A 21,220-nucleotide genomic window follows, 5' to 3' on the forward strand; every position below is an offset into this window, starting at 1 on the left:
AAAAAAAAAACTCCAAGGGCTGGAGAAAAAAATAAAATCTGTAGGGGTTCCAGGCCACAAGACCGCCCAGTCCCCTCTGGGCAATCTACCTAACATAAGTCAAACAGTCCAAGTGGGTTACAAACAATGTGCTAAAAACTTTGCAGCCTCCTTCTGAGGATAATGTGGCATTATCATTTTAAAGGGCCAAATTATATTATTTTGTTTATTAAAAGCAAAACAAAACAAGCAAAACGGGGGTCAACGGAGGCAGGGTAGGTGAGGTCTGAATCTTATTACATGAGCTGCTCTGTTTCACAGCAGATGGGTAGTTGGCAGAGAGCTATTAGCTCATCATAAACAATGAATGTGAAAGCGTTTGGTGCTTCCCCCATGGGGGATTCGTTGGCTCATATTTACTAGATAGTCGATCAGGAAGTCACAGCCAGACCCTGCTTAGCACTGCAAGAGGAATTAAAAAAATATAAAGCCTTTCTAAATTAATGTTGAAGAAATGGAACACGGGTGTATGTGACTGAAATTGGAGTCCATTTTCGAAACCCACATTATTCAAGGGTGGGATCACGAGGACTTGGCTGTGCACACTGCAAGAATTCATGAGTCAAATGGGACCCTGGTACATGCATTGAAATAGAGACCCTCCCCTCCTCACACTTGACCATCTGTGCAGCCCCCCATCCCTTACCTTATAGTGAGTGCCACCTCCGCCTCTATTACTTGGTGGTCAGCCACACACACACACAGAGTAATCTACACAGTTTACCACAACAGTAGAGTTTCTACTGGATTGTTTTGGGACTTCAGATAGATGCAAACGGGAATGGTGAGCATGAAACAAACAATACAAGACTGCAATCTCCTTGGCCTACTTGGAGAGCATAAGAGTTGATATTTTAGCTGTTAGGTGGTGTAAGAGACAGCCAAGTAGAGGCAGGGGATGATTAGGGTCCAGAATGACTAGACCATGGTGGGGAGTTTAGCCTGGACATCGGGATACACTCTGCTGTTTACGAAGGATGTCCAGCAATCTTTTATGACCACAGAAAGTCAGGACCTCAGTTTTACATCTCATCTGAAGGACTATGCCATTTTTACAGCACAGTGTCCCCATCACTGCACTGGGACACTGGAATCCACACTCATACCACAGGGTAAGCGACCCTGCTGGCCTCACCGACACCTCTTCCAGCAGCAACCCAAGCTCCTCCTAGATGGTCTCCATCCAAATGCTAGCCAGGCCCAAATATGCTTGGCTTCAGGTGGATGACGTTTTCTGAAGTGCATGTAGTATGGCTGCTGGAATTCTGTTGCAAATCCAAATCTATAGCTATTTATTTACCGACATTGTAAGTGGATGGTACACTTATAGTGCCATTTGGACCGCTGATGAGTTTAGGAACTTGCTTAAAGTCACACAATAACTAAGTGTTAAAATCTGGATGGATATCCTTGTGGTTTAGGGTGCAGCACTTCAGCCACACTGTTGGTTGGTCTTTACCTTGAAATGCACTGGCTAACACAGTGAGCTTTAAATGGTGGCACAGTGGAGCGCGGTTTAGCATTGCTGCCTCACAGCTCTGGAGTTTGAAACCCTGTTTGTGTAGTTTGCATGTGCTGCCCTTCTCTCTCCCAAAATGTGGGGTTTTCTCTGGTAACCACTTTTCCTCCAACTCATTTTTTATTAGTTTCAGACCTAGTTATTCATTTCAAGGTGCCATGTCTATTCTCGTAGCCTTGGAAACACGGCAAGAGCCAACAGTGAATGGGGCAACATTTTGCCACGTTGCTCACAATTCAGCATTCACACAGGGCCATTTTGGAGTTGCCAGTTGCAGTTAGGTTTCTTGGTGACGCTAAATTGGCTCGGTGAAAGTAAGCGTGCCCCATCTACAGTAGGTCAAGCTTTGTGTCCAATGTGAGGACAGGCTCTGGTACCCTGTGACGCTGATCTGAATTCCACTTTCTCGGAAAATGAGTGTAAAATCTCAGATTAGCTCAGGTCCAATTATCCAAAGGGGCAGCGCTGCTCTTATTCAACTGTATATTTCGACTCTTATTTTCATCAGTCTTCTAAAACAATTGGTATTTTACATGCAGAAGTCATGGAATATAATGTGTATATTTGTTAAAAATTTTTGTAATACATGTTAACTTCAGGGTAAATAAACAAAAAATGAAATATATTCACATATTTTGCATGCATCCTTCATCCATTCATTTTCCTGGAACCGCTTTTTGCCACAGGATGAAACACTGGAGACTGTCATGGCGGCTTTATACATGGAGCGTCAGACAGTCAGTGGGCACACTCACCCACACTTCCTTATACTGGGAATGAAGGTGCACACCTTGGAAGTTATTTTGCCACATCCAATGACATTTATTGTCACCAACTTTCTCCACACTTCCAGTTGAAGCCATATCCAAGCAATAATTGGGCAACTGTACTAACCATTATGCCAAGGTGCCACTGTCCTCATTTTTTTTTTCTTCTTTTCCTTCCAGGACCGGCAATTACATTTCCAAACTGCTGTTCCCTTTGATCCAATGTACACAAGATGGAGATCACAGCTGCCAATGTCAACCAATCATGCCACCTCTTTCATATGTCTTCCTCAAATCTGCCAGCAAATCCAGGGTTTCCAGAAAGGGAGGACGAAGATCTTACGTGTCTGAATTGGCTTCACGAGAACACAGATCTGCTCCAGGAGCTGCGATTTGGAGGCCAAGATCCTTTGCCTAATCTTCCGCCATCGACACCCAAGCTGGCTCCAAGCCGGGGCTCTAGTAGGCCAGCTTTGCCTTTAGCTGCTCTCGAGCCCAGGACAAAATCCAATGCTGCCAAACCCCCTTACTCTTTCAGCAGCCTCATATTCATGGCAATTGAGGGCTCACCCAACAAGTGCCTGCCTGTAAAGGACATCTATGACTGGATCCTGGCCACCTTCCCTTACTTTCAGCAGGCCCCGGTAGGCTGGAAAAACTCAGTGAGACACAACCTCTCCCTCAGCAAGTGCTTCACAAAACTTAAGAAAGACAAGTGCAAGGTATTATTTTTATTATTATTATTGTTCATTTGCAATGGTTTATCTGGGTAGGACTGGCAAGGTCAGTTTTTAACGAGTTTAATAAAAGGGTACCACACACCCATTTTTTTAACCCATTTATCCAGTTCATGGATTTAATGTAGGCTATGTCCACACTACTATGCTTTTGTTTAAAAATGCAGATATTCATATTTTCACCTTTTGTTCCCACTTACCCCAGTGATTTCAACCAGTGAAAACACTCCCCAGATCCATATACTTCTGAAAACACCGGCTCAGTGTTTATGGATGAAAACGTAGAGAGTTTTGAAAGCACATACTGTAATCATGGTGTGATTGGTTCAGGCCTGTTATGTAGACCTTCCCTGATTGGACCCTGCCCATTACAATGTCACATTCCCTGATTGGTCGCCATTCACAGAAGAAAGCCATATTCCAACACATCAGATATAGAAGAATTGCTTTCAATTGTATTTTGTATAGTTGGAAAGCTGCATGCATGCACAAAAGGCATATAATTTCCCAGATAATTCTGTAACTGTCGGCATTACCATCCCTTTGAGTATGCACAGTGCAGGAGAATGACTTATGTCATATGTGTTTTTGGTTGTTTTATTGTGGATGGAGATAATTTCATAAAATACCACAGGATGGAGACCATTTTTCTTGAGAAATGCCATTTTTAGATAGAAACGTGAAAACGTAGTAGTGTGAATGTTGCCTTAAGAGTCTGTAATGCTATGGTTTTTTATACTTGTGCAACTTTAAGATTGTGTGCATTAATTTACCATAATTACATTAAAATGTAAATTATTCATAGTCTGTCTTTTTTCTTAGCCAGCACAAATCTGAACTGTGTGTGTGAAGCTTCATACTTTCTAGACTTTTGCTTTAGAATATGACTCATCTGATGAATTTAAAGCAGAGCTCCAAGATTTTCTACAGAATGCTTCCTTTTTAAAATAAACGGTCCATCATTATGTATGTTTTAGCATTTGACGCTCTATGTCTAGCTTACTATGTTAACTGCTTTAACTGCACGGTGCAATGTGTGTACGTCTACGGTAGCCTTCGCATACCATTTGAAAAATGCGTTTATTAATGGGCGTAATTGGCAAGCACACTAACAAAGTAATGATGATATTATTATACAAGAACTAGAAAAATGCATTATTATTTATAACTTTTTAAATAATAAAATTATATGATTCCCCGCCACCCCCACCCCACCCCGTTTTGCTGAGAACCCAGTAACATATCCTTGTTGACCTCCAATTGGGAACCACTGCCTTAAATGACAGAACAGGGCCTTGAAATGCCGGCTGTGGACCGGCAGTCTCCTCTTTACAGTAGACACTGAGACTTGCTTTTGTCGACCACTCAAGCCGGTGGCCCTCAGAAATATATCTGCTGACTGAGCTGTGACTTTGAGTCTGCCAGATCTCTTCTTATTAGAGTTTCTTCCAGTTTCCAATTGCTTTTGGATTGTGTACTCACTGATACTTTCATTTATTTATTTTTTTTGCTATTTCTCTAAATGAAAGGCTGACACTTGTAAAGGTAATAATGCTCTGTCTCATTTCATTTGTAATACTTCATATGGTGTAGTTACACAGTCTGCTCCAGTTCTGCTTTAAGACAGACTGAGGGGTTTTTAAGTAATCAGCAGAAGTTGAGACACCTGTGTAAACTGTTTGCTTCAACTTGCAAAGCTTAATTTACTTTAAGTGATGCACAACATCTGTAGGTTGTAACCTATTAGTTGTTCTCTCAAGAAGGCCCGTTTGTAATATTCTGAAATGTCCATTTTTCAGTTTTTGATAAATTAATCTCTGGCAGTTTACTGCTTACCTTTTCACCATTTTAGGTCATTCATTTCATTTCAACTATATTACATTTGAAGAAAAAACTGGAAAAACTGAAGTGTTCTAAAACTTGTGACCAGTAACGTGTGAGTGTGTGTTTTTCCTCAAAAACACTGGTCAAGTCAGTCCACACTGTTCAAATGTCTTACTAAAAATTACAAGTGTGTCCTGTGATGGCCTGCTGTTCTGTCCACGGTTGGCTCCTATCTTGCCTCTGGCCCTGTACTTTAGGCTATGGTGCCTTGCAATGCCATGAAAGGGTAAAGCTACACCTTTATAAGGCTCTTTAATTGGCAGTGTTAGTGTAAGTATGGGTATGGTGGACTGGCAACCTGACCAGGGCAGTTTTCAGCCTGCACCCCATGTTTCTGGAGTAGGCTCTGGTCCCCATGACCTACAACTGGATTAAGTGGGTTTCACAATATTTTGCTCAGTTACTAAGCAAGAATGTTTAATGATGTGTACCTTATTGCTTTTATACTACAATTTTTAAGGTTTGTAACAAGAAGGAACTTGAAAAACACTGATGAAAACTTGTATGTAGCTCTTAAGAATGGTGATCGCCCTCTCCAAGCTGTAAGGTAGACCCTAGCTTGGTCTACCACTATACAAGCTGCTCCCATGCTGTCTTCTCCAAACTGCTCCTCTGCTCTCCCATAATCTGTGGGTTCAGCAGATCCTTCATCGCCATTCCTGCACCCCATGTAAAGATTAATGTACTGCTTTCCCTCTCTCTCTGGGTTTTGCCCGAGAGTTTTCAATTTTGCTTTGAATAATGGTATCCTAGTCCACTGTGAAAAGAGATTTTTCTTCCTCGGGCTTTCTTATTTTATTTGGAAGTGTAGACCTACATCTGATTAGCATCTAAACCTCTTATAGTAGGTAGCACATGCTGAGGCTAGTTGGCTGCCTTTTGCTTCAGGTCATAGAAAGCTTGACCTTTCATTTTTACAGCTCATATTGTCCCCCTTTCTCCTATTATTATTATTATTAATAATAAAACAAGAATGGCAGAATAATGAATTGCTCTGCAAATACTGACCAGCAGCACTGCACTTCTGATCCCCAGCCTTTTCCCTTTATGAATCCCATTACAAGCGGTGGCACACATTCTGTTTGATTTGCAAGTCAGATGAGAGTGTGGAGGGCTGTGGGCCTTTATCATCTGTGGTATTTATCTACTAGTTTTTTGTTTTGTTTCCCGTCTTCTTTGGTGTAGTTTAAGCTCTGTGTGACCCGTAATTTCGATTAAGCATCTTCAGTAAATACTTGTATTTGTAATTAATGCTTTAATAGGTCAAGTCATATTCCCCATATACTGCATAGTGGCATGCACTTATGTACCTAGTTCCTTAACTGACAAGTATTTTAATATTAAAAGAACAGTCAGTGAATTGGAAAATGCTCTTAACTTGCATTTTTCTGATGTTTTCAGTTGTGAGGAAGTGGATAACCTGCCATCAGTGACAGTTTAAGCAAATCGAGATTAAGAGGAGACATGACTGAAGTGTTTACAATTCGGAAAGGAATTATGTTAAATGGGCTGGAGACAGAGGCACTGACCAGAAAGCACGAGGCAGAGCTGGAGGTAGCAGAGTTAAAGATGTTAAGATTTGCACTGTGCATGACAAGGATGGATAGGATTAGAAATGAGTACATTAGAGGGTCGGCTCAAGTTGGACGGTTGGGAGATGAAGTTAGAAAGGCGAGATTGTGTTGGTTTGGACATGTGCAGAGGAGAGATGCTGGGTATATTGGGAGAAGGATGCCAAGGATAGAGCTGCCAGGGAAGAGGAAAAGAGGAAGGCCTAAGAGAAGGTTTATGGATGTGGTGAGAGAGGACATGCAGGTGATGGATGTAAAAGAGCAAGATGCAGATGACAGGAAGATATGGAAAAAGATGATTTGCTGTGTCAACCCCTAATGGGAGAAGCTGAAAGAAGAAGAGAAGAAGTACAACAAGACTTTTATTTCAAAATGACTTCAACAAGAACTTGGGGATACAGTTGGAATTTTTTTAAGGGTAAATTTCACACAAACGTTAGGAACTTTTCCCTCACACTATAGACCCATGGAATAAGTTATCAAGTAGTGTGGTAGACAGCAGAATTCTAGAGACATTTAAAACTCAACTGTGGTTTTGGAGGAAATAGGTGGGTAGGACTGGTGAGCTTTGTTGGGCTTAATGGCCTGTTCTTGTCAAAATATTTTCCAGTGTTGTAATATTCTATATTCTAATATGTGAGAATAACTAATTAAATGTTTAATGCAATATTTATTTCATGATTTATTATATTGAGCCTCACCACATGCAACATGAAATGCACAATGAAATGAAAACTGTTATTTTTCACCCGTCAAAGTTCAGAAGGTGGGCTCTAGTGAGCACTGAGTTTTGATTGGTGAATCTTCAGTCTTCATTCATCAAGGGTGACATCCACAGCAGACACTGCTGATGCAGAGTCCTGATGGTGATTTCAAAGTTTGTCGAATTAAGCTAGCTATGTTGTGCAGTAATTCTGGGCAGTTTTTCTCTTGCACATTCACAGATGCACACGGTTAAACTATGAGCCCAGACAATTCACCAATCAGACAGTACTCAATACGGCCCACCCATTCAGTTCTGATGAGTGAAAATGTTGTTTTGTTGTGTATTCCATGTTGTGTGCAGTGCCAATGAAATAAATAAGTAAACATACTTCATTAATTGTTAATGCTCACTTATAATTTCATTATTACTTATTGTCACATTCTACAATGCATTTTGTATACTTATTGGTTGGCTAATTGGTTGATTTCATTGTATCTGAAATATTCTTCTACAACTTACAGTCAACCCAATGCTGATATGCTGGCAGACAGAGTGACTTAATGATTACATACAGTATACGCTCTAAAGAGAAGCAGATTAGCACAGAATCTAGAGGTACACCTCAAGTTACAGATGGTGCAACCTTTTATAAAAGAAGAAAGACAGCATGTGGCTAAAACCGTGCAGTTAAACTAGCAAGACATATCAGGTGGTCAACAGCATCAAAAGCAGTAGTAAGGTTAAGAAGAAAGCACAACATACGTAGAACCAGAACCAATACAAAGAGTCATCTGTATGCAATAGCCACATTTCTCCCCACACTAATGTGGGTGTTATTGGATCTCCATACCTCAAAGATGGTAAGGAGAAACTGGACTGAGTATGCATGACTGTAGTTGGGTAGCTGAGTGTCCTCTGTGATTGAAAAATGCCCAGTCCAAGGCTGGTTAGTGCAACATACTGAGTGAGCTCAAACATTCAACCCCAAACTACTTAGAAGTACACCCTAGAGTGAAACAGGGGCCAAAAACATTTTTGTAGGTGGGCCTCTGCATGAAGAAGATGCCCTCCTGGTCTAGCAAAACTCTTGGATAGTTTGTAGAATATACTGTACTTCCAAAAAGCATTTCAGAAGTTTTACAATTTACAATCCTGGGCAGTTATGAGGTCTTTGGGATGATGGAGTACCAAGAGAAAAGCTGACTCAGACATGGGGGGAGAGTTTGTAGTCTCCACTTGGACAGTAACCTGAAGCTCCAGAAGTGTGTGGAAACGATGATAATCTTCGAGCTATCGCGCAAGCCGTTAAGCTTTAGAATTCACTTTCAGGAGCAATCTGTCCGTGTGTACAGGCTCCCCACACTAGCTAAAGCGTGCCAAAGCAAAGACAAGGTGACAGCGGGACTGGGCTGTAAACCACCACTTCAGTTCTTAACACGAATTCACTTCAAGACCCTCAGCAAGTTCCCTTCTTCACCAGCGCTGCGATGCCAGTTGTGTTGTGTACATATCTTTTGTTTTAGCCTTTCAAACCTTGGGGTTATGGGTTTCCATATACTGTATTAACACTAAACTGCAGAACTAGCATGTCGTCCTAACACCACATGAAATATGTAAATTAAATTTGAGGCCATTGAGGAAGATGGCTGTAAGACTATACTCGGATAATAGACAAATTTGCATGTTCACACATTTAATGTGGTGCATATGGACATGTCTCACCTAGATACTGTATTTATGTTCTGTTGGGTATATTTACTCTCAGTGTAGACTTGCATGGCATGATATTATTAGTATTAACTTATACTGTATCTCCCATGACACCCAGAGGAGCAGCATTAAGGATCAACTTGAGGACTTCTTGCCATTCAGCACTGATCACTATTGCTTTTCAGAGGGTCTTGCCAACTAGCCATTAGTTTCATGGTCCCATATACTAGCTTTGTCACCTACTTACAGTGCTGTCTGAAATTATTCAGACCACCTCGCTATTTACACATTTTGAAATGTTGCAGCCTTATGCTATAATTGTTTACATTCGTTTTTTTTCCCCTCATCAAACAATACCCCAGAATGACAAAGCAAAAATGTAATTTTAGGAATTTTTAAAAATGTATTAAAAAAATGAAATAACACAGTGACACAAGTTTTCTGATCCTTGGCTCAGTACTTTGTTAAAGCACCTTTGGCAATGCCTGGAGTCTTCTTGTATAAGGCATGACAAGCTTCGAACACCTGGATTTGGGGATTTTCTGCCATTGTTCTCTGCGTATCCTCTCGGGCTCTGTCAAGTTGAATGGAGATTATTGGTGGACAGCTATCTTAAGGTCTCTCCAGAGCTAAAGTCTGAGCTCCAACTGGGCCACTTAGGGTCAACCTTGAGAATGTCTTTAAGCTACTGTTGTATTGTCTTTGCTTTGTGCTTAGGGTCACTGTCCTGTTAGAAGATGAACCTACAGCCCACCCTGAGGTCAAGAGTACTCTGTAGAAGGCTTTTCATTAGCGATATCTCTGTACTTTGCTCCATTTAGTGTTACCTCCCCCCCGTCTGTTCTCTCAGTCCCTGCCGTTAAAAAGCAACCCCACACCACCATGCTTCGCCATTGGAATGGTATTGTGCAGGTGATGTGCAGTGCCTGGTTTCCTCCAGACACGCTTAGACATGAGGCCAAACCGGTCATTCTTGGTTTCATCAGACCAGAACATCTTGTTTCTCATAGTCTGAGAGTCCTTTAGGTGCCTTTTTGCAAACTCTCAAGGGTTATCTGACCAGTCTGTGCTAAAGCCCAGATTAGTGTGTGGTAGTGTTGTGGTGGTTGTCCTTCTGAAACTTTCTCCTATCTCCATGCAGGCTCTTTGGGTCTCAGCCAGAGTGATCATCAGGTTCTTGGTCACCTCTCTTACCAAGGCCCTTCTCCCCCCAGTTTCTCCATTTGTCTGGATAGCCAGCTCTAGGAAGAGTCGTGATTGTTCAAAATGTATTCCACTTAAGAATTATGGAGGCTACTGTGTTCTTGTGGACATTTAATGCTGCAGGACACAATCCTGTCTCTAAGCTCTAAAGCCAAATCTCTTTATCTCATGGCTTGGTTTTTGCTGTCATATACAACATCAGCTGTTAGACAGGCGTGTGGCTATGGAGTTGACCACAGCTGGACTCCAAACTAGGGGTAGAGCCATCACACTGATGATGAATAGAATGGGATGAACATGAGCCAAACTTCAAGTGTTACAATGGGTCTAAATGCTTGTGTCAATGTGATTTCCGTCCATCTATCCATTATTATGGGGGTCTGTTGGAGCCAATCCCAGCCAACACAGGGCGCAAGGCAGGAAACAAACCCTGGGCAGGGCGGCAGCCCACCGCAGGTGATTTCAGTTTTTATTTTTAATAGATTATAGCAAAAATTCCTAAAACCTGTTTTCGCTCTGTTATTCTAGGGGTATTGAGTGTTGTTTTTTTTTTTTTTTTGAGGGAAAAATTCATTTTACTGATTTTAACAGGCTGCAACATAACAAAATGTGAAAAACGTGAAGGGATTTGAAAACTCTCTGAAGGCACTGCAGCTTTACAAATATTAGAGAAAATGTTACCTAATGCTTGTCTAATGGCCATGTGAATGTGGCTTCAAGGAGGTACACGCAGAGCTAGCAGTCTCCTATACAGTAGATGGTACCTGCAAAAAGAAACTGAGTGTGCATACTAAATGTAATCGCTGTCGATGAGTGTGTCTCATGGGTGTCTTTAGTGAGACAGATCTGCAGCGCTAACCCTGACATTATACCTAAACATTAGCTTAGCACTAGTTATCACATCGCTTTCATGAATAAGCTGCCATTTCCTGTGTAAACAGTCTGTTCATGAAGGATCAGTGATTTTCTCTCGGGCTTCTAATTCTAATGGAGTACTATTAGAGATGCAAGCAGCGTGGCCAGCTGCATTATTGGTATTTGGGAGATGTTATCATTGGCTTAGCAGAGCACATTCTGGCAGACATTGCATGAGAAATGCTTCTTGGTTGATTACTTCATGTCTTACTCATTTTTATTCATCTATCTAGCAGAATCACATTTAGAGTACTTCTGCTCACACCATTTGTACAGAATTTTTATAAGCCCTTTTCATTCTAATTTCATTTGCATCACCCAAGTGCTTGATTTAAACCACACTTCTGCTTAAAGATATATTTTCTTTAGGGGCGAGGTAATCATACTGTGTTGAATAGAGAACCGCCAGACCATCCAGAGAATTTAGCACAAAAGTCTTGATGATCCACAATTGCTGTGCTTTGCCTTCCCAGAATACTAGATTACTTGGCAAATTACATCATTTTACAGTACATAATTTAATTTGGTCTGTGCTTAGGATTCAAGTTAGTATAAACCAAACAGACATTGCATTGACCTGAGCCTTGTCTACAATGACTCATTTTTTTGTGAAATAAAGTGAAGCTCTGTAAAGTTTGTTTTTGATTTTATGATTGTGCTGTTTAAATTGGCTGCCTGTAATCCTCTATTGGTGCAGATAATACATGGTGTGTCTGTATATCTGTCTATGGTTCCATCTTAATAACGTGTTTGATTTTTTTGATCAAATAGATATGAGGTCTGTAGTCCTGTTACAAAAAAAAAAACAAACATCCCAGAGTCAATACTAAACCCCATGATTTCAATCTCAAATTGTGGACTTCTGAACCTTTTTCCAAGAAAAAATGCATCTGGCCGATGTTAGGAAGAGTAAAGCAAACATGTAGTTGATGCAGAAACTTTGACAACCTTTAAGAGATATCTGGATGAGATACTGGGACAGCTTAGCTTTTATCTAAGCAAATGGGCTTGATGGAATGAATGGTCTCCTCTCGTTTGTGAAAAGGTTGTGCTTGTTAACATCGGAATACTCCATAAAGAGACACTGGACCTCCAGTTGCTTATGAAGACTAATGGTTTAACAAGATTGCTTTATTTTGTCATGATCTGTAAAGGTGCTATGCAGTTTTTCACCTCTTTCTTTTTTGCCTCCAGAATAATAAATAATAGAAGGAGCTGGACAGGTGCTTTGTGTCATATACATTATTAATTTATATATAGTCATTTGACAGACATACACATATTTACACATACACACTTGAGATACATACAGTGCGCCCAGGAAGTATTCACAACGCATCACTTTTTCCATATTTTGTTATGTCACAGCCTTATTCCAAAATGGATTAAATCAATTTTTTTCCTCAGAATTCTACACACAACACCCCATAATGACAATGTGAAAAAAGTTTACTTGAGGTTTTTACAAATTTATTAAAAAAAAAACAAACCGAGAAATCACATGTACTTAAGTATTCACAGCCTTTGCTCAATACTTTGTCGATGCACCTTTGGCAGCAATTACAGCCTCAAGTCTTTTTGAATATGATGCCACAAGCTTGGCACACCTATCCTTGGCCAGTTTCGCCCATTCCTCTTTGAAGCACCTCTCAAGCTCAATCAGGTTGGATGGGAAGCGTCGGTGCACAGTCATTTTAAGATCTCTCCAGGGATGTTCAATCGGATTCAAGTCTGGGCTCTGGCTGGGCCACTCAAGAACATTCACAGAGTTGTCCTGAAGCCACTCCTTTGATATCTTGGCTGTGGGCTTAGGGTCGTTGTCCTGCTGAAAGATGAACCGTCGCCCCAGTCTGAGGTCAAGAGCGCTCTGGTGCAGGTTTTCATCCAGGATGTCTCTGTACATTGCTGCAGTCATCTTTCCCTTTATCCTGACTAGTCTTCCAGTTCCTGCCGCTAAAAACCATCCCCACAGCATGATGCTGCCACCACCATGCTTCACTGTAGGGATGGTATTGGCCTGGTGATGAGTGGTGCCTGGTTTCCTCCAAATGTGACGCTTGGCATTCACGCCAAAGAGTTCAATCTTTGTCTTATCAGACCAGAGAATTTTGTTTCTCATGGTGTAAGAGTCCTTCAGGTGTCTTTTGGCAAACTCCAGGCGGGCTGCCATGTGCCTTTTACTAAGGAGTGGCCACTCTACCATACAGGCCTGATTGGTGGATTGCTGCAGAGATGGTTGTACTTCTAGAAGGTTCTCCTCTCTCCACAGAGGACCTCTGACAGAGTGACCATCGGGTTCTTGGTCACCTCCCTGACTAAGGCCCTTCTCCCCTGATCGCTCAGTTTAGATGGCCGGCCAGCTCTAGGAAGAGTCCTGGTGGTTTTGAACTTCTTCCACTTACGGATGATGGAGGCCACTGTGCTCATTGGGACCTTCAAAGCAGCAGAAATGTTTCTGTAACCTTTCCCAGATTTGTGCCTCGAGACAATCCTGTCTCGGAGGTCTACAGACAATTCCTTTGACTTCATGCTTGGTTTGTGCTCTGACATGAACTGTCAACTGTGGACCTTATATAGACAGGTGTGTGCCTTTCCAAATCATGTCCAATCAACTGAATTTACCACAGGTGGACTCCAATTAAGCTGCAGAAACATTTTAAGGATTTATGTACATGTGCTTTCTCAATTTGTTTATTTTTAATAAATTTGCAAAAATCTCTAAACTCTAAATCTAAACTTTTTCACATTGTCATTATGGGGTGTTGTGTGTAGTATTCTGAGGAAAAAAATGAATTGAATCCATTTTGGAATAAGGCTGTGACATAACAAAATATGGAAAAAGTGATGCGTTGTGAATACTTTCCGGATGCTCTGTATAAGACATTCAATATAAGCATACGCATAGAAACGGCAAAGCAGTGCAGTATATACTAAAGTATATACACAATAACTTCCATATGCAGTATGTAAGAATATTGCAAGCTATAGGGAGGAGGGGGGTGCCCACACTGAGCAAGGACAGCTGAATTAGCGATTTGTGAGCTTCATGGCCTGTTGAAAGAAACTGTTCTTATATCAGCTTGTTTTGGCGTGGTTTAATCTGTAACGCCTGGTAGATGGGAGAAGTTCAAAAAGGTTATGGCCTGGATCTGAGGGGACAGTGATGATTGTCCCTGCCCATTTCATGAATATAGAATTGTACAGGTCCTGTAAGGTGGGAATGATCTTTTCACAAGACCTGACTATCTATCTAATTCACTAAGGCAAGACACCCATGGAAAACGATTCACTAAGCTGCCGACATGTAAGACACCTATAGCGCACGCAGGGAGGAGCCACGCCCACAAACTCCAAGACCACGAATTCGAACGCGACGACACAGAAAGAACAGCGTCATTTATATTCGTCTGTCGTAGAGGCCTCATGTACTTCCGAGCCACCTTGATTGTTCATAGAGGCATGTTTCTCGCGGAGGTGAGTCGCCATATGCAGCGTGTAAAACGGTTTACGAGGGGTATCCCACACAATGAAGTAAGCAGTCTTTAAAAACTGACTTTTCGATTACGACGCACGACCTCGTGCACCATAGCAAACTGTTTTACATGCTACATAAAGCAATTCGCATCTGCGACAAATATGCGTCTTCTTCACTCACGGACAATTATATGTTGCTCTCTCCAGAGTTCCATCTTTTCATTCACTTTCTGTTGTATCCTCAAACCCTCCCTTTTTAGACAACTGTGTCTTTCCAGAAGTGTTCAACCATCAATAAATAATTATGCGGCATTTGTTATGCCACGGGTTCACTATTGTGTTGTATTTTGCTCTCTCCAGAGTTCCATCTTTTCATTCACTTACTGTTGTATTCTCACACCAACCCGTTTTAGACAACCGTGTCTTTCCAGAAGTGTTTAGCATTCAATAAATAGTTATGCATGACATTGAGCGTGTGTCTAGGCGCGGGTAAGCCGTTGAACCCCATTCGGGCTGCAAACCGTGGAATTTCCACTAAGTGCGACTCATACGCTCCCACTGTTTTCGTCCCTACCCTTCGTACACACCCCCCTCCCACCTCGCTACTACTGTGATTGGGTGTCTTGGTGGATTATATATAGAAAAGCAGCCAAAACCGCACAGAGCAATGAAACGTCTACATGAGTCACAGGTGCTTCTGGACTGTGACAAGTTGGAGGTGGGCACATGAGCGGGCAGTGCATACTGAATGAGAAATCAGCAGACTAGCATGACGGACGGAGCTGAATGGACGTCCTTCTCTCCTCCCGTTTCACACTCCGCGACTGAGTGCCGTGCACCCCCATCCCTCCGTCTGGCAGGGGAAGGCGTGAAGGTGGTCCTCCAGTTTTCAGTCACGGATGATTATGTGTTGGTTCGTTCCGTGCATTGTTACAATGTTGCTTTTCTTGTTGATTTATTACATTACAGATTTTTCAAATGTTAATTTTATCCCTGTGTTTAAAAATCATTAAAAAACCGGCCTGATTATGCGGCGTATGGTACGCCGCGGGTTGGCTAGTTGTTGTATATTTCAATAAAGGGTTGTAGGAGACTGGAGCTTATTCTAGCATCACTGTATGGGAGGCAGATGCCAATTCTGGACTGCATGTTGGTATACTCATCCATACACTCCATTCACTCCTTCACCTGATTTAGGGCTGTAGGAAGAATGCAAAGTACAAAGAAGAAAACCGCACAGATACTGGTTAGTATATCTGAGTGGTCTACAATTAAGACATTCCTTCCTTAATCCAGTGCTGCTCTAATTGCAGTAATTCCAAGTTGTTGAAAATGAATGGATGGATATTGTGTTTTTTGTGATCAGACTATTACAAATTTAAACAAGACTGAAAATTTGTGAGAATCAATATAAATCAAACATTATAAACCTGAAATCAATGAGAGAATAAAACAAGACCTTATAATATATCCATCCTTTCCAAACCTGCCTGGTAAAACAATTTATTTCTTGTGTAACCGAAAAATCAGACAAGGCGATGGGCTTCAACAGGCACTGTTTTTCGACAACCCCCAGTCTCGACTCCCTTTGAAAACAAGAAAAAACACTTAAAAAAAAAAAAACAAACCTTGTAAGGGAAAAAAAAATGGAAGAAATCTTGGAAAGACAATTCAGAGAGAGGCCCCTTCCAGGTATGCTGGGTGGGCAATGGATGTCAAAAAATAATCCTCTTGGCAGCGCTAGATGGCCAATCTATAAGTACCACCTGAGAAATACAATCTAACAGTACAAACTCCTTGGTTCTTCCATAGCGCTGCTCACCAAGTGCAGGTTCCTAGGGGATCAAAGTCCATAATGCAGGTGCAAACCAGCAAAAGAGGTACAGCAGACATAGGAAGTCCCAAAGCAATAAGGAAATACAGCAGACACATCAGACAAATTAGGAATCTAAACTAGAAAAGCGAGGCTGAGCGGCAGCCAGCCAAGCCAGCTCCTGACTAAGCGCGCAGTGGCCTGCCATTTCTCTTTATTGAAGCCAAAGAAAAACGGAGATTATTATTACTATGTATTTGGCCGACACCTTTGTGAAAGGTGACTGAAAAGATCAGGGTACATTACATTTGTTTACGTGCATTTTGTACAACTGGAGCACAGAATCTTTTGATTTAAAGTCCTTTGTCTTACCCAGCACACCATACTGCCTGCACCTAAACAGTGATCCTCTGACCCATATGGGATGCGAGCACACAATCCTCCGCTACACAGGCTGACTCCTTATCTTCTAGGCCAGTGAGCCTAGTGCAGAGGCGGCGTTTACTATGAATTTGTGAGTTTGACACATTCTGCCATCTTTGTTTTATTATACTTCTGTTTTCAGACCTTTTGTCTTACTTAACTGTTTGGGAGGAAAAGGATGTTCCCTATAGTTTAATGACTTAACTGCAATAAAAAGACAATAAAGAGATGAAGCAGCTGTCGCCAGGAGACCACTTCTCTACAGTCATACTGAGTCAAGCTTTTGGCTGAATGCTGGCTGCCCGTATAGGGAATGGACACCCCTTGTGACCCACTATTAGAATAAGAGGGTTCTGAAAAATTAATAAATGAATGCAGTTTTCTTTAACTTTGCTCCCTGTAACCCCCCAATGATAAGTGGTTCTCTTTGTTTCCTATAAAATCGTATTAAGTAGAAATCTGTTTTAATATGTTTTCTTCCCTATTACCTGCCTAAACTAATTTTTTTGCTGGGTGGCAACATAACATACCTGGAAATTAACATGGCAGTCAAATATCCTGATATGGCCACACAAGGTCTGCACCGCCAACTTTCAAATTTCACCAAATTTTAAAAAATCAGAATTTACAGATTAAATGTTCAAATTGTTTATATTTTTTTTTCCTGATGCTGTAATTGCATAACATTCATACAAATGTATAATTTTGTTTGGGTGCTTACAGGCTGTGTTTCTGGACAGTCAATGTCTGATATTTTAAGGTCTCACTCTTTCCTCTTTGTGTTGTAGAATATGGGAAAAGGCTCATTATGGACTGTGGATCCAGAATACAGACCAGCGCTTATAGAAGCACTTAATAAAACCAACAGTTTGTGCATGGGCACCACTCCAGTGAGGTAATCAAAGCTATTTTGAGGTAGAACGTTCTGGATGTTACACCTCTATTATTATTAATGTTTATTTTTTTTAACAGTAATATATTCAATCTTCATTTTGGTTCTTGTACAGTTTCAGCACTGAAACCAGCCCGACTTTTGAGACAGTCTATGAAGCAGAGAGTCGTGATTTTCAAGGTATGTGTTTGTGTCAGGTGACTTGTTCATGTCAAAATGAAAGAGACAAGCAACAGTAAAAGAGCTTGAGACAACAAGGAGGAACATGTAGAGAAGACAATAGAAACACAACAGGCAAGTGGACAGCGAGAGTTATAGAAGAGATGAGGTGCACATGGCTGCTCACTACAGTATACAGCACTTTAAGTATCGTGGCTTGTATGTGCAGGGGCAGAACACTCTCCTGCAGAAGTTGCATCACCCATTCACGTCCATTTAGCCTAGCTAGCTAGTGCAAATAAGGAGCCCTTAAGAGGTAACAGAGAACTGAGTTTGCCCCACTGCATTTACACTGGTAAAACATGCACTAGTTCAGATCCATTTAAATGTAAATGTGGAATAATATACAATGTAAAACTCGACAGAAACACGCCAGTAAAAGTGCCCAACAGCACAATTACAAGCAGAAAGAGACAGTTTTGGATAATAGGCTGATATATAGTTTATTAACAGGTCAAAATATAAGAAAATGTCAGCTACTTTTGGGGGTTACTGCTGTTGTAGGAGGCCTGAATTGACTTCCCGATGCACCCACAGTAGAGTTTAGATATTCTCAGAGTTCCTTTTCCATGGATACTCTGGTTTCTCCTCACATTCGGAACATGTTTATGTTAGATAAAACATAACAGAAATTGAATGCATATGTATGGATGTTTGTTCTTTGCAGCATATTGACACTTTGTTTAAAGTTAGTGTCCACACTGCGGGCAAACTTGCCAGGATATCAAAAACCACCCTACACTACAGTAAGTGGGTCAAGTAAATAGATGCAAGAAACTCAACTGAAAGAGAAGGAAATAGTCAGATATATTGGCTGTGGAAATATTGATGTTTTATGGGATACATACAGCATGAAGTATGCCTGTTCATTTATGTAAAAATATATTCTTAAACCTGCTTAATTCAATTTGGGGTCATATGGGCCTGTTGCAGTTTGATATAAAAGATCAATTACTTTTAACACATACCATTTATCGCTCAGAGGTAGTCTAATTATGTCACCTTGATTACTGAACACTTCCTTAACTGGCCAATCATACAAGCTGATGTGCATCACGAGAGGAGAGACTCCATTTACACACAATGAAAACCAAGAAAGCAGTTGTTCACATAAGCATTTGCACAAATCTACAACAAACTATACAGTCAAGTAGCTGAAGCCAAAACCTTGCCATCCATCAAGTCTATCTGGAGGAGTGTACTGGGGCTAAAAGTAACCAACCTCACATGAGGAGATCATTTAGCTATAAGCTCTGAATGATCCTCCTTCCATTTGTGAAAACTGTTAAGTTTTGTTATGTTGTAAAGATAACTTTGTTTCCAGACACATACACCTGTATGATTCTTTTCACTGAACCAAACTGGTGACCAACAGAATTTTGAGGAAGTCACTACTGGGATGAACACATTTGTTCAACCAAGTCTTTTTTCAGCCAGATTTCCAAGAGTCTTGAGCATGGGAAAGGCGCTATATAAATAAAATGTTTTGTTAATATTATAGTACTTAGTTATGCTCCTAATACCCACTGGTACTTCGTGTGCCAGGCAAAGAAAATATTAAGTTTTTGGGTCACAGAACAGAACTCTAAATAGGTATCCCTAGACACAGTATTTGGGATGGTCTTACAATTCCCTGCCTTTGGCAGGTAAAGGCAGAAGATAGTAAACATGAACGCTGTAAGCTTCAGAACGTTTTATTTAATTGGCCATCTCGTTTAGGAAACCAAGGACTAACAGACACAGCAGGAGTAATTCAGTAGATTATTTTTTTGGCTTCCGAGCCTGACTTATAAATTACCACAGGCCTACTGTTAAAATGTGTTTCAAGCCTTAGTAATATTTTAATGAACTTGTTTTATCTAAACAACTTTTTAAAACAGTGAGGACAGCACAGTAAGTAGAGAGCTGTTGTCTCTCAGATCCATAATTCTGTAAGTAGATGTCTGGCTGTGTGAAGTTTGCACGTTGTCCTGATATCTGAGTCCAGGGTTTTTCTATCCTTCTGGCTGGTGCTGCTGGGATAGGCTGCAAACCACATGACTCGTAATTGGACAAAGTGGGTTTGACTGTGCTATGTTACAACCCTTTTACTAAAATGGTCTTAGAATTGTTGGTTTCCACTACACAATTCTGTCTACACATGAAAAGGCAATTTAGGGACAAAAATGTAATCTATAGGTGTGGGATGAAACAAAAGTAAATGGATAAAACTAACTTGAATGTAGAGAGACGAAGAAAACTCTGCATTTCCCAAAGCCTCGGTTGTCAGCTAGCTAAGCCATTACATTCAGGCTGACACTCCGTATATATTAAAGGTCTAACCCAGAGGTTTAATACAAATGTAAGTTTAATGACCCGCTTGTTTGATTTCCAAACTGATAACACCATTACCTGCCTTACCACACACACCACCTTATATTACAACACTAAACATAAAACTATCCTAGCTGATGTTTCTCCTACATACTCCTCACTGGACATAAAAGAATAAATTAGATATGTCAACCAGAGACCGCAAAAGTAGCACGTCTAAATGAAGAATAAGCTCAAAATTGCTTTTTTGAAGAGAGAAAATATGACCTCCATTTCAGAAAGTTCCTGAAAGTATTAAGAGCCATGTACAATGACAATATGAGTTATTGAAGTGCAATTTAATTTCCTAGCAAGGAAACAAATGCCAAGAGCGCCTAAATTGAATCGCCTCTTGTTATGAAAAGCTGTGGTCCAGCTAAGGCCATGTAGGTTCTTTTTCAACATAGGTGCTTTATGTGTCTATTTAGTGGAATAAAGAAGGAAAATGTTTTTCTTTTCAATGACATCTCGTGACTTCATTGTAAATATTTTAACGTTGTAATCTTGCTCAAAGGAGGCCTCCAGATCTCACAGATGTTCCTTTCAGGCGGGTGCTGGGGTGGGTTTGTTTCAGATTGCCATGGTGACAGCTGTAACTAAGGCAACTGTAACCACACGGGTCATTTTTACTGTTTTTGCAGTAGGGTAATGCAGTCTGGTATTTGAGTGCAAATTACATGTGTAGGGGGCAGGGGGACTGTTTAATCTTACAAAAATCTTTTTATACCCAAGCCACCTTCCCCCTCATTATTTTCTACTTATTGTTTCACACAGTGTACCACCCAGGAGACAAGGAGATCAATAAACACAGTAAAGCTTCTGGGAAAACAACAAAGTACCTAAAATTCCACATTACAAATGAAATACTTGCCATCACTGTCTGATGTTTAACTTCTTTAAATAAAAAAGGACAGAATTGGCCTCTACAAACACTCCCATTTTAGACTGCCATTTCTGACCATGCGTGTTGAGACGTTTAGGATGTTTGTTTTTTCT

The 21,220-nt window shown here is 40.8% G+C and overlaps 1 protein-coding gene across 1 annotated transcript in view; it reads left to right on the plus strand.

The window, feature by feature from the left end:
* The window catches only part of si:ch211-145o7.3 (forkhead box protein N2), a 38,339-nt gene that overhangs the window by 13,078 nt on the left and 4,041 nt on the right, over nt 1-21,220 (plus strand). The window contains exons 2-4 of the mRNA XM_039769110.1: nt 2,506-3,047; nt 17,550-17,656; nt 17,769-17,833. Coding sequence (XP_039625044.1) covers nt 2,559-3,047; nt 17,550-17,656; nt 17,769-17,833 — 661 coding nt within the window. The 5' untranslated portion in view covers nt 2,506-2,558. The remainder of the gene's footprint in view (nt 1-2,505; nt 3,048-17,549; nt 17,657-17,768; nt 17,834-21,220) is intronic.

The sequence above is a fragment of the Polypterus senegalus genome, chromosome 11, assembly GCF_016835505.1.
Source record: "Polypterus senegalus isolate Bchr_013 chromosome 11, ASM1683550v1, whole genome shotgun sequence".
NCBI lineage: Eukaryota > Metazoa > Chordata > Cladistia > Polypteriformes > Polypteridae > Polypterus > Polypterus senegalus.